General features: G+C 32.8%; 1 protein-coding gene across 1 annotated transcript; it reads right to left on the reverse strand.

Moving 5' to 3' along the window:
- Positions 1 to 2,701: 2,701 nt before the first annotated feature.
- On the reverse strand, positions 2,702 to 3,013 carry LOC131947579 (S-phase kinase-associated protein 1-like). Its single transcript, XM_059308823.1, has one exon. It carries the CDS (start codon positions 2,975 to 2,977, stop codon positions 2,702 to 2,704), a length of 276 nt encoding a protein of 91 aa, XP_059164806.1. The 5' UTR covers positions 2,978 to 3,013.
- Between the last annotated feature and the right edge of the window lie 12,557 nt (positions 3,014 to 15,570).

The raw sequence follows: 15,570 nt of genomic DNA on the forward strand, positions 1-15,570 counted from the left end.
AACGAAGTTCAAGTCAAAAAGAAGTTTGATGAAAACTGTAATACTAAAGCGAACATGGGGAGGTAATCTGCTGCAAGACTAAGATATATATTCGTCTTCCTTCTAGGTTCATTGCCTTTTTTGGTTGAGGTTAAACATCGCCATGTTTTCAAATATCGCGATGTACGTCACGTTCTCTCCCCTCTTACCTAGTAATCGCTTCCTCTACCCATTGTTTACAACACGCTTACAAAGAAAAAATATCCCACCCTCTACTTGAGACATAAAATACAAAAGTGTATTGTGCCTTGTCGTCACAGGAAACAAAAACGGTAGCGTCTAATGTTGTTAACCCTTGTCTTCCTAAATTATTTTTTAACTTGTTAAAGAAATTGACTGTTTAGTTAAGGAATCTGACGCGAATTTTTTTTTTCACAAGGGACGATACTCGTGTGTGTAGACAAGTCTGTTCTAATTTTAGAACAGTTGTCTTTCCTCTCGTTTCTCTATTAGGGAAGCCGTAAGGGGAAGACACGCGACACGTCTTTTAAAATGTAAACAACCGTGCACGGGGTACACTTAAAATAAACCCCGCTGCGAAAATGACAATGGCATGGTGACCCTTTTTGGAAAACACGCTTTCATGTAAATAAAATAAGAGTCGCTTTTGTTGTCGCCATGATAATGTATACCTATAAGTTCTCTCCGCCATTACCGACCTAGTATGAATTTCGCGCGCGCGCGCATGTGTGTGTGTGTGTGTGTGTGCTTGTGTGTGTGTGTGTGTGTATGTATATCTCAAAAAAGCGTATCATGTCAACACCTGGGCAACAAGTCATAGTCAAAAAGGCCTAATTCATTACAGATCTATAGGAAATCCCTCTTTACATGTACTTACGTTAGGGGGAGTAAACTCATTTGAATAAAAAAAAAAAAACGTATTTAAATATATAGAGTTATAGAACCTTAACCCCGCATACCTACGTACCAACGCATCAAGTCGCCCTGTCGCCCATTAAAAAACACGAACCTACCGAGACTTCGTTTCGTCTCAAAACCTGACTTAACGGTGGTTGAAAGAAAATTCCGACCCTTAAATATATTTTTGTTTTCGCTGACCCTCGCTATAAGCGAATAGTTACAACCATTAATCTTTCATACATAGCAAGGGACGGTTCGCAGGACATGTGGAAACAAAATTTTTTAATTTGATCAAAGAATGACCGGGCGTACGATATGTGAACATAGTTCATGTACAGCTGAAGTCTAATGAAAAAAGCCGAGAGCCGTGACTAATTACAGCACCAGCTGTCGCCACACTTAACGCGGAGAGGGACTTAATGGTTTCGATTAATTACCTGTTGTGATCGCTTCAATGAGTCCGCTATTAAGCAACCACGGGGAGCGCCGGGGAGGCTCACGGGCGGATCGATAAGTACAAGCTGTCGCTAATAAGTAACAGCTGTGGTTAAATGGATGTTATACACAATGACACTTTCTAGTACACGCTAGTGTTAGTCTTTTATTTCAAACGGCGTACAACAAAGAAATTAAAAGCAAACTAATTAAAATGAATACACGGTCGTTGTGTTGGAGAATATAAAAATTAAAATGAATTTCAAACAAATTAAACAAAAAAAAAAATAAACAAAATAAAAATAATTAAAAAGTAAACAAATAATCAAATTACGTAACTCGTTAATAAAAATTACACAATATAAACAAAGTAATCAAATTAAATAACAAGTAAACAAACAAAATAAACAAACAAAATACAAAGTAATTAAAATCAATTAAAATTTAAAATTTAAATTTAAAAATTTAAAAAATTAAAATCAAATTACGTAACTAGTTAATAATAATTTAACTAATTATAAAATAAAATAAAATTAAAAATAAACAAAATAGAAAATAATTAAAAAGTAAACAAATAATCAAATTACGTAACTCGTTAATAAAAATTACACAATATAAACAAAGTAATTAAACAATTTAAATCAAACAAATTAAACAATTACGTAATAAAAACACATTAAAATTACGTAACTAGGTCAAAAATTAATTAAAATTTTTAAAACTCATTAAAACTCATTAAAAAACACATTAAAATTACGTAACTAGGTCAATGATTACGTCACAATGTGACTGATTACGTCACAAGGTCGGTGATTACGTCACAAGGTCAATGATTACGTCACAAGGTCACCAAAAGGTGACTCACCCTTCACTGCTCCGCCAACCCCAGTTGGCGTAGTATTTTACTATATGTCGTTGTACCTGCAGCGCATCCTGCTCACCCACCCTCCACATCCCGATGCGCCAGGCTGGGAGTATTTTGCTATATGTCATTGTACCTTCACCCTTCCCTGCTCCCGAGTATTTTGCTATATGGCATTGTACCTTCCCACATCCTGCTCCGCCAAAAAACCGACCCAAAAGGGACCTAATATACTACTGTCAAGTTGTAATAATATTATAATGTACAGCATGTACGTGTAGTATTAGCGTGAGTTGTACTACGGCACTGCTGTAACTGGATAGTTATATTTTTTCCCATCTAAATATGTTTAAATGCATATGGGAAACCATTTTGAACTATTATATCAAAATTATATAAAACCGATACCCCAGATGTAGTAAAACAATTTTTGTAAATCCTTGTTCATTATATTTATTATTATTGTAACAAAAAAATATTTAAAATGTAACAAACTTTATAGTGCTAATAGTTTATTACATCAAGCAAGCCTTTGATATCTAAGTAGTTGGCAGCCAAAATCAACTCAAACAAGGTGCCCTGGTCAACTTTAAGAAATTCTGTATCCCAGGAGCAAACATCATCTGTTCTTTTTTTTTTGTTTTCATCATCTTCAGGTGGTGGAGGGTCATCCCGATGGAAGGTACACCAATGAAGTACCTTCTTTAATGTAGCAGCATTAACATTAGGTTGTGGAACAGGTTCATCTTCATCCTCATCCATACCCAAATCTTCTAACATGGTTTTAACAGTGACGGATTGTTTATCAATCTCAGCATTTACTTATTTTACAATTGATATTATATTCAAATACAAAAGTGTAAATAAATGGTGATTCAATGATAGAAGGGTATTATTTTTTTTTCTTTTTCAATCTTACATTGTCAGAAAATTTCAATACATGTTTTTTTTTTATTTTATTATTATTATTATTATTATTATTATTATTTTTGTTTTTTACATTGTCAGTTTGCCTTGTCATGTTCGCTTTAGTATTACAGTTTTCATCAACGGCTTGTGAGGACAGATACAGATTAACATTCATAATACTTCCTTCTTACTCTCATTCATTTTAGATGGTTTACATAATACAAAACGCCTAATTACAATTTTGCTTTTAAACGTGAAAATGCAAATGTGTAATTAAATGGTGATTCAATTGGTTGTTTTTATTGCCATGGTGGTTTTAGGGGGTTTGGGCTTTTACGTGTAGATGAAAGAAATTTGGGATAAAAAAAAACTTTCTAAATACTACAGAAGCCGGAATATTTTCAGTACAATCAAACACTTAAAATCAAACATTCTTCATTTTCAAACATATCTATAGCTGTTCTTCCACATGTTTTTAAGCAATTTATTTTAAATGTATTGATGATATACAAATACATAAATACGTTTTTTTTTGTACCAGCCAACAACCTAGATGCTGCGAGTTGACGCCAAAGTTGAAAGTTAAAAAAAAAAATGTTTACTTTTAAAATGATTTCGATTTGTACATTTTAAATTACCAGGGGAGACTACACAACAATATACTTAAAAGTCCTTAAAATATACATTTTATAGATTATACTCAAAGAAACGTGCACAAAATTGTAATTAATATAATTTTTAATGAAATTAACTAAATATAATGATTTTTTATAGTATAACAATTTTTATACTTTAAAACAAATAGAATTTTTTCTTAAATAAAAAAGTTAAAGCCTATAGTTTTAAAAGGTAAAATAACATTTATTTAAGACAAATTTAAATCAATCAGGGTTCGGTCTTTCCTTTTTTGGGATTATAAGTGGATAATTGAATCACACACACTATAAATAGTATCACCTCAGCAGGTACATCACACAGCACAGGCTTTGACGCTTGGCTTGCCTTAAACACACACAGTCACCCTCTCCACGCCTCTTCAGACACATCCACCCACTCCCCCTCTGTCCACTTCACCCTCAGACATGATAACCCCACATCCCCCATAATTGTTCCAACGACCCCACCACCCACCCCAACATCAATCTCGAATATCTATTCATTTACTTACTTAAAGTTCTAAATCTTGCTTCTCTCCCCTCATTTTTCACACAGCAACCTTTGAAAACTCAATGCGACCCGTATATAAATAAACACTCTTTCAACTGGTTAACACATTTTGTTTCCCTACATAGAAAATGTTTCACTGTCACTTTGACCCCCCCCCCTTCTCTTTGAACAATTTCCTTTCCACTCCCCACCTGGAGTCCTGACACTTTCATTTGATCTTCACCCCTTTTACTGTTATCCCTTTCAATTTTTTAAAAAAACACATACATGATATCATGTAAATATTTATTATCTACATTTGCAAAACCTTTCGCTTTAATAGTTCGAAATTACGACAAAAATTGATTTGATGTAGCCAACCTGTTTTAAGTGCAAATAAAAGTATTATTAAAAAAATATCAAACGAAAAGAAATATTTTGGAAAATTATGTATAGATATAGACTAGATCTAGTCGCGTTATCCTAACAAAGGTTTTAGTTACTTTCTGCGCAAAGTGTCCAAGTTGATAGTTTTGCTTTTTCGATTTTCTGTTGTTCTTCCTTTTCTTCTTGTATTTACTAATGTACAAACTGTAATGACATCAATTCAAATCAATTATGTATTGAATATTCTACTATGTAAATATGTTACCACTTATATGTTTGATGTTAATTGTTTCAATTGCAAATAAAAAAAAAATAAGTGCTATAAAATAGTTCCGTTTCCTTAACATCAGATCAAAGTGTATAATCTAGCATAGGTCTAGAATACGTGGAGCTTAATCAGTCGTAAAATGAGTTTTAAGTCTCTGTCTCTCTCGCTTAAAATTCATAATGGCGTTAGCCAAGAATAAATATTAATTTCGAACTAAATATAATTCTTGTGAACATGATTCCTATTGATACAAAAAACATGGCGGCTTTTTGTTTTTAGTCTTGGCTTCACGAATTTAAAATATCAAGATTACCAAAAATGTAACATTTACAAATAAAATAATATAATCATACGATAATACAAACTCGAATTAAGTAGGGCATACCGTTAGGCCTAAAATAACAATAACATTACTCTAATATTTTAAATACGCTTACGATAACTTGTTCCAATTCATAATATAATGTATACTACTTTAAAAAAATAACTTTTTAATGTACGCTCTATTTTTATTTAAGTTAACCTACATCGTGTAGTCTACCATCATTATTGTCTACGGTTTTAACTAAATCAACAATAGGGAAAATGGAAGGTACACAATTGAATTACCTTTTTTAATATAGCAGCATTAACATTAGGTAGTGGAACAGGTTCATCTTCAACCTCATCCATACCCAAATCTTCTAACATGGTTTTAACAGTGACAGATTGTTTAGCAATCTCAACATTTATTTATTTTACAATTGATATTATATTCAAATGTAAAAGTGTAAAACAAGGGTGATTCAATGATAGATGGGTATTTTTTTCTTCTTCTTTATTAGTGTTACATTGTCAGAAAAGTTTTTTTTTTTTTTGCCTCCGTCATGTAATTTACAGCGTCAGTTTGCCATGACATGTTCGCTTTAGTTTTTCATTTTTCAACATCGGCTTGTAAGGACTGATACAGATTAACAATCATAATACTTCCTTCTGACTCTCCTTCATTTTAGATGGTTTACATAATACAAAACGCCTAATTACAATCTTGTTTTTAAACGTGAAAATGCAAATGTGTAATTTAATGATGATTCAATGGATTGTTTTTATCGCCATGGTGGTTTGAGGGGGTTTGGGCTTTTAAGTATAGATGAATGAAATTTTGGATAAAAAAAAAACAAATATTGTAAATATTATAAGAAGCCGGAATATTTTCAGTACAATCAAATACTTCAAATCAAACATTCTTTATGTTCTTCCACATGTTTTTAATACATTTATTTTAAATGTACTGATGATATACAAATACATACATACGATTTTTGTACCAGCCAACAACCTAGATGCTGCGATTTGACGCCAAAGTTGAAAGTTTAAAAAAATATGTTAACTTTTAAAATGTGTATTCAATGATTTCATTTTGTAAATTTTAAATTACCAAGGGAGGCTACACAACTAGATACTCAAAAGGATGTAAAATATATATTTTATAAATTACACACAGAGAAAAATAACACATCCAAAACAGTGTATATTATATTATTTATAACAACATTAGTTAGAAAAAATACTTTTCTACAATTCGTAGAGTTTGCAAAAAATAAAATTTCATGCTAAATTAAGTCTAGAAAACCTGTAGTTTTATAAGAGACAATAAAATTTATAAGTATATAAGTGACTAATTAATTTTGATCGTATGTAATTCCACGTTCTTTACATCAGATCAAAGTCTTAGAAATCCATAGGTTATAATGTCTAAAATACAATTTCTATTCGTCGTGTCTAAAAAAATTGTTAATTTAAAATGTATATATTTATTGACTATATTTTTTACTTTAGTTATTGATTAGTGTTTAGAATGATTCATTAAACGTGTAGGCCTACAGCTTAGTAGGTGTTTCTCACGAAGTAACCGTATAAACTCATGACCAAGGCTTACACTGCGATTTGATAGAGAACGATGGCTAAAGTTAGAGCACTGTAGAACTATAGCATGTAGCCCATATGTCTACATAATAGATCAGATTTTTTTTTTTTAATGTTGCTCCCTTGATGAATTGCATTTACAGCTTTAGTCCGCAATAAAAACATATTAAGCTATTGCAGATCGTAGTTGTTTAAATAAGGTCTTTGCCATATAACGTGTTCGATAAATATTGATACATTTAATCGGCAATGTATGCAAGTTCGGCATTCTATAGAAAACTGTACGATACTTGTTACTCAGTAAAGTAAAGTTTCCCTTTCAAACCTGACGGTCTATGGGGCAAGTGAAGTAGAGTTCACTTGTTTCTGTGACCTCGGCATATGAAGAGATAGTGTGGTCAGCACTCAATAGCGTGGACGCAATTCATTCAATCAGTATCATTTTTAATTATTATATTTTAAATTTAATATTAAATCTCAGTCCAGACGTTAACTGTAATCATGTATTAATTACTGCGAGCCGACTTGCGACGTAACATACGCTGCTATTTTTTTTTATTTATTTTTTTATTTTTTTATTTTTCTACTTTTCAGTAATCCTTAATTGGTGAATTCCATACTACCAATGATGGGACTGAATATTTTTTGCTTTAAAACACTATCATTATCTTGTAAATGACGAGAATCCTCACCCACCTTCCCTACCCCCGCTCTATTTCCGCCCCCCGTTAAAGCAGCCATCCGTGACGAGAGTTTACAGACGCCATGAAGTACTGATTAAAAGACATATACACACATACATACATTGCTGTATATATATATATATATATATATATATATATATATATATATATATATATATATATATATATATATATATATATATATATATATATGTAGTGATAATTCAATTTCATAATTGTATATTCTTAAACATCTACGGTCTTATTTGCTATACGCCGAAATATTATGATTATTAGACAGACATCTGTTGCATTTTTACTGCTCTGACAGTACCAAGGTTTTATTTCACCACCTTCAAAATGCAGTTTCCAAATGAGATTTAACCTATTGTGTTTTTTTTTTTTTTTTTTTTTTTTTTTTTTTTGCTTGGCAACAACTTATCTAGCAAATGACTGGATTTTAAGTGCTAAAAATAGTTTATATAATAAGTTACTTGACACAAAAGTTTTAAATGTAGTCGTTTAAACTAGGGTTCATGGATATTGCTAGTATATTTTTTTTTAAATTAGCAACTATAAAAAGAATAATACAAATTATTCAACAAAATAGTTTTTAATCATGGCCGTTAAAAAAAAAATAATACAATATATTAGCTCGATGTAAAATTGTAATATATCTTGAAAACACCGAGAACTAAAATTTATTAATTACAATATAAGTTTAATAAAAACAGAAACAGACTAAAAACATTTTTTTTTCAATTTAAAAGGCAAATATTGTGGTTTACGTACAAACTGACAACTAGCGGTGGTTATAATTGATTGTCTCATATAGAAGTCTAAATATATTCACGAAATAAAAAAAAATGCGTATTATTATACACGTTTGTATTTTGTACCTTTAACCCTTAAAACGAGTGCCACGAGGCATTTCACGCTATAAGTTATGTAATAGTAAAGCCACAATTGTGACTTGGCGCGATTTAAAGGTTAAAATACCTTTAACGGCTGATAGTGGACATGCATTGAACTATAGAATACATTACACAATGTAAATGTGGATGTTATTTATTTTTATGTCACAAAAAATAACATCAGGTTCTGCATAGTAGATAAATAATTCCCAAGGCTGAACATAGTGGTCATCTGACCTTGTGGCCAATGGAAGCATCACATGATATACACATGCCCACATATAGGCACTGCATGCCTGACATTAGATTAAAAAAAAAACGATATATATAATTTTAATAATACCTATCTAGGTTTTGATTTAAAAGCTGCTTGCTTTCCATAAAATAACAACTTATGATTTGTAATAGAATGTATATATATATATATATATATATATATATATATATATATATATATATATATATATATATATATATATATGTTACGGTCAAAGCCCGAAGTCGGCCAATGCTAGGATTGGCCGGCCAATCCGCGGATTGGCCAATATCGCCTCCCATAGGTCGGTCAAAGTCCGAAACTTTGCTTGATTTCGGCCTTTGGCCGGCCAATCCGCAGACTGGCCATGTTGGACCGGCCAAAGTCTTAATTAGAAGATCACCTGGCTAGGGACGACCGGCCAAAGTCCGAATTAGAAGATCATGAGCAGATTTTGTTTTTTTTTATGCCATAAGGATCATAAAATTAAGTCTTTATTGGTTATTTATCAAAGTAAATGTCAGAAGCATTCAAATTTTTTATTGTACTATAGTCTCAATCTATCAATATCATCATTTGTTACAACAAGTTGAACTTTTATGGCATTTAGAATTACATAGCAGCTTGTTATTTTTACACTTGCAGCGATTTGTTGTGCACTTAGTTGTGAAATTGCAGCGAGTGTAGCCTTGGCCCCCAGTCAATGATTGTGAAGATGCGATGGTTCGTAGTGATTTTTCCTCAGTGCCAACTGACGACAATAAGAGCAGTTTTTCGTGAAGAATTGAAAACTCACTTCTAGCATACAGTTGTTTTAGAACAAAATGTTCCGTTCCTAAAATGTAGAAACCGCCCTCGACGCTCATGACAACTGCAATCACGCTTCGGGGATCACCGTGACCTCTGTCAACATCTGGAAAACGGATGCGCACATTGTCACCCACTTCACCATCTTTAAATTTTGTATTTGATGTTTTAAGCATCTTAGCACCTTAAGTTTGCAAGCCAGTATGGGCTGCTGATCTGTGTTCCACGATGTCTTGTTTGTTGTGACACAATCTGCAGGTAATGTTCCCTCCGTACCCTTTGTCTGCTTCGTTGGGTATTCCCCAAATAGCATGGACATCGTTGCCACAGGATCCAAAAGAATGAGCTGCACTACAATGTTTTTCACAAACTACACAGAATCTGTTGGCCACATTATTGTCACGCTACTGGTCTGGGCGTTCAGCCACGGCAGCATATGTGTTAGCTGAGGATGTCGTTGCATTTATGGCAACCTCCATTTCTTGTTCAATGTTCTCAAGATCTTCCTCAGTAACTATTTTATCGAGAGCCCATATATGGAAACTAACATGGATTTACATTTTTTTTCTTTTGACAGCCATCTGCTATGTCTGTCTCATGGTCTGACGGCCCTTTTGATCCATGTCGCCTTGCATATAGAATGCTATACAAACAAGAGCTAAACAATACGTTACTCTCAATGAAAACGCACCCAGAAAATTGAAAATGCGATCACAACTTAGTCTAGATAGAACATTGGCCAGGACATCCCGGCCAGTGCGCGCATTGGCCGGCCAATGTACAAAATACGCTGTCAAGTTTAAGCGCTTCGGACTTTGGCCAGTACGTCCCGGCCAGTGCGCGCATTGGCCGGCCAATCCGCGCATTGGCCGGCTCTCTTGGCCAAAGCCCGAAGAACTTAGCACTAAGATTGTATTTCGTACATTCATAATAAAAACACTCAACTTTCGCCATGATTCTACAGTCGTCTACAGTCCAGGTAATATAGACAGAAAAAAGTCTGCTTTTCAAAGATATTGTCAAATTTTTTTTATTCATTATCCATTACATAAAATTATTAAAATGTAAGCCTTATCATGTACCCCGGTCACACAGTAAGCTATTGGCTCAAAAGGGATGAACTGTTTAAAAAACTTAACGCCCTGAACCTTTTGTGAAATATACCTATAGTCCATAAGTTTAGACTTGGGCGATTTCTGATTTCAATTGATCAATCAGATTTGCTAATTGCTTTGTGAATTCATTTTTTTTTTAAAAATATGTTATGAGAGTAACACTGTTTAAAATTAAGATTAATGTATAATGTGTCTTCCATTACTGATATTTAGAATTATTTCTAAAAGGTTTACTGTTTATAGACATCCAATTTAAAGTTCAACTCTACTTTAAGGCAATTTTGTAGACTTTAAAAGGCGTTTTGAAAGTTTTAGAACATATTGCATTGTTGAAAATAGAAAGTTTATTCTTTTCAGATTATATTATTTAGCATTCAAGGGAAACAACTTAAAACTTCATATTAAATTTAACATAAAACAGCAGTAGATTACATTGTTCTAAAAGTAATAAACAAATAATTATTTTAATGTTAAGACAATAAATTGTAATTTATGTGTTTCTCAAAATACATTATTTTGAATTTGTAAATGTTAAAAATTTTAAAACAGTTTTTATTGTACCCGTAATAAAATAAAGATATTTTTCTTCCAAAAATGAAAAACTCTTACTATATCAATGTTGTTAATCCAACTCGCGTATTTGGAATTTTTTTATGCAAAATAGTGGTTGATAATATAATGTTTCATTTTTAATTAGAGTGAACTACCACAACACCAAAGGGTATGTGGTGTGGGAGGGGGTGAGGATTATGTCGGTATCACTAAATATTGAATTAGCGGAGTTGAACTATGTCCAATTTGGGTTATATCAATATTATCGATTGCATATATTAATGACATCTCACTTAAGAAATAAAAGAGTGAGAACGGCCGATAACGTTTAATTTTTTTTGCAATGCACAGTTTGTATTTAATAATTTGAATTGTTTAATTTCAGAAACATTTAAAATTTAACATTTGACTAATTAGATAGAAAATGGAAATTTAAAACAAATTAGATAATCTTTAGATAATTCATTAAGAAACCATTTGTGTGTCTTTATGTACACAATGAAAGTACTTACAATAAGTAAAACTTAATACATACACACACGTACAGGCGCACATGCACACTCATGCAAGCGTACAATCGTCACGCACACACGCAAACGTGCACACGCGCACATACACATTTGCGCACATGCACACACATCTTAAGAGTAAGTTTTTATGCAGTGTATGATACTTTTCATTTTGCATTAATGCAGTTAAATCTTTGTAAAACATAGACCGCTGTGTGTAGCCTACCTGGAAAACATGCAATATTATATTTGATTTGATATTATATATGATTTTAACACAACAGTGCCAAACTGGTAACGAATAACTTAATTGTAGATTTAATTATCGTTACAGCGCGGGTTGGAATTGAAATAAGCTCCCACTTCACGGTTGGAATAAGCTCCAAATTCACTGTAAAGACAAGCTAATTCTTCACGGTGAGAATAAGCTCTAAATTCACTGAGGGGATACGCTTCCACTTCAAGGTGGGGATACGCTCCGACTTCACAGTGAGGATTAGCTCCCACTAAATACCCCAACATCCCACGTCACTGAAAGTTTCTGACAACCAGATCCAGCTCTTGACCTACACGTGTGGCCAAGTCTCTGAGCCCGGCCAATCGCATTTTAAACAAACAATACAAGGGGAAGACAAGTAATATTATGTTATGGTATTTCGATTTTAAATTGGTTTGTTTTAAATTAAAAACAGCATTTCTATTTCTCACATAGTTCATTATGGGATTCTACAAAAAACATAATGTATTGTTTACGGAATTGTGTTAGAGGCAGACTTAGGCAGTCTTATGTTAGAGATGAAACGCTAACCTTCTGTTTTTATCGGCGTTGTTTTATACACATGATTATATTGTGATCATACTGTGATATATCCTCTGCATAATTAATAAGATAAAGAAATTGTTTACATTATGTACATTTAATTAGTATGATTACTATTTTTTAACAAGTTGGAAAAAGCATATAGTTTCAAATATGTAGATTCTTTATTTTAGGAAAGTAGGTCTACCTTCAATGTAGTAAAATAAATTAAACTTTCCTACAATGCACCGCCCTTTTCTCGTAAACATAAATTTTAATTCTTCTCTACAACAATGCAATGTTGCAACTTGATGGATCTGTATTATCTGGGTTTCTTTTTGTTACTTCCCATATTATAGTTTACGCAAGTAAGGGAAACAACCTAAAGTTATATTATCAAATTTACAAAAATACCGATGCCTCAGTGTAAATATAATAATTATGTAAATCATAGTTGATTTTGTTTTCATTTCTATAAGTATTAATAAATTCTATGTACTACTTTTGCCTGTCTTTAAAAGTTTATTGATTTAAATAGAAAAATTATATTCCTAGTTAAATTACGAAACTTGTAATTATTTAAGATAACTTTGCTTTAATAAAATGAATTCTCTATATTCGACCAATAAGATTCAGTTTCTGGTTGGTGCTTCAAAATATTTATACAACAATTCTTGTGTTAATGAATTTACTCGCACGCAAGGGTCGTTACCTGCGGCTCGCGAGTTGCATTCGTTTCTTTTGATGTCAACATGCGGATTTCTATAATAAGTATATTCTTTTATTATAGAAACTAAAAAAAAAATATACTGTAAAAACAAAAACTTTAAACAAAATTAAAAACAATGAGAATAGGTGGAGTAGAGTGTATATGGGCAGTTGACAGCCTAGGGCATTAGACATTAGGCCCAGCCCCACAACTATGTTGTTGCTAGACCCGTGGCAATGGTTCCAAGCTTTCCACTACCGAAGTGCACATACAAGTGTTAGTGGCTCTTTAAAGTCTTGGAAATTTTGTAGATTTTAGCTTTTGGCTCTTCCGTCTCAAAAGGTTGCCGACTCCTGCTCGCACGAACCAAGCCAGCCTAACCATACTACTAATTGCTAGACACAAACACACGTACACACACGAACATACATGCATAATGTATAGTGTTTGTCGCAACAAATGTCTTATAGCGATACATTTTGACAGTAAAGTTCCTTTTTCGAACCTGAATGTGCGAATGAAGTAGAGTCAACCTAAGTCTGAGACTTTGGTATATGAAGCACATCACTATGTATAGCGGCTTTTACTTTCTATATCGCTGGTTACAGCACTATGTATAGCGGCTTTTACTTTCTCTATCATTGGTTACAGCACTTTGTCCAGCCGCTAAAACTTTCCTTTATACAACTTTTATTTCTGGATTTCCTCTCAGAAAATGTGTCCATTCAAGAACAAACTACAAAGCCGTAGCTGTTTGATGTTGAGGTTTTCTGTCCTAGATGGATTGCTGTCCCCAGCTATCGAGACTCATCTACTTAAGGGTTCCACCTAGGGATATGCCGGTTAATGGGGTAGGCTCCAGAAAAAAAACAAAAAAAAACTTCTTAATTAAAACCTTTTATGGATTCATTTGTGTATGTATAAGTTAGGGTACTTAAAGGAAAATATGTCCATGCATTAGGGACTCTTTTGAAATTATGGTTGCCTTGACAACGGCGGCCATCTTGAAAAAAAACATCCTTTTATGGAGTTCTAAAATTTCATAAAGTAACATATATATCGGCTATATAACCATTGATCGTTCTTGTACTAACACTAATTGAGTCAGCTGGATAGTTTGTGTAGCATAAATCACTTTAGAATTTTTTTTTATTTTTTTTTAATTTTCAAAAATTGGTGTGACGAAATTCCATTAAAGTTAATGCTAAATTCAATGGAATTTCACCAATATTTATTTTTTTTTTTGAAAATTAAAAAAACATAAATTCAAGCTGTTTTTCGGTTACAAAAACTAGCCAGCTGACTCTATAGATGTGAAGGTCAGGAGATTGATCTGGTCGTCAGAAGCTTTTAGTGACGTGAGATGTTAGGGGCATTGCTTGAGAAGTGGGAGGTTATCCCCGCCCTGAATTAGGAGCTTATGCCCACCGTGAAGTGGGAGCTTATGCCCACCGTGAAGTGGGAGCTTATCCCCACTGAGATCGCACCGGGTGACACCGATAACTGGGGGGGGGGGTAAGACACCAAGATAAATAATTGCAAAATATAAGAGTAAAAATAATTGTGTTCAGTTAAATTAATGGTTAATTAGATTAAAAAAAACTATTTTAAATATAAATTAATAATTCCTACAAGGAGGAGGGGGGATGGCGCCTGCTAAATATAGAAAAAAAGCAATTCTAGATCCAGCTATATTAATAATCGATAATAAATACACATCGTCAAAATTAACTGTGAACACTTTAAAGCTATCAGCAGGGGTGGGGGTAAAACCAAAACCAAAATATAAAGAGTAAAACAAAGTTTAGTTGAATATTTTTAATACTGTATGGACGTATGTATTTCTTCAGGAATGAATTTATGTATTGTGTTATGTCATGTAAATTTAGATTTTTGTATCTGTGCAATAATAAAATATATACAGACATCAAGATAATGATCCATGAGCCAGAAATAAAAACAACTTAGAGATCTCATGCAGAGATCAAATAGGAAATGTAGAGGTCCGTGGAATAATCACTAATTCGATTGGTCTCCGTTTAGATCCTGAGCGGGGATTAAATAACAGCGTTGTTGTTTAGTTAAATCTGGGATTAGAGTTGGTTTTGGTTAAATCGCTTTTTTGTTTCGTAATTTATCGTTAGCGTTAAAGAAAGGGGAGTAATAATGTTAATGTGAGAAGGTTGAATGCTAGGATTAGATTTTACTATTTATATAAGGGTTAAACCAAGGACAAAGTTACCTAACTTTACGGTTTGTGTTAGATTTATGGTACGTTCTTACCTCAGTGTATAGCCTGTATGAAGTAATGTGTTATTTATCCTCAGGACTACAGGATAATTATAATGTTTAGACACGGCTTACAGACACGTACAGGGGTAGTGACCTAATCATGAGTTTGTATTTTCAGAGCA

This window comes from Physella acuta, unplaced genomic scaffold (genome assembly GCF_028476545.2).
Source record: "Physella acuta isolate Inbredline_101_S28 unplaced genomic scaffold, ASM2847654v3 ptg000600l, whole genome shotgun sequence".
In the NCBI taxonomy this organism is placed as follows: Eukaryota; Metazoa; Mollusca; class Gastropoda; family Physidae; genus Physella; species Physella acuta.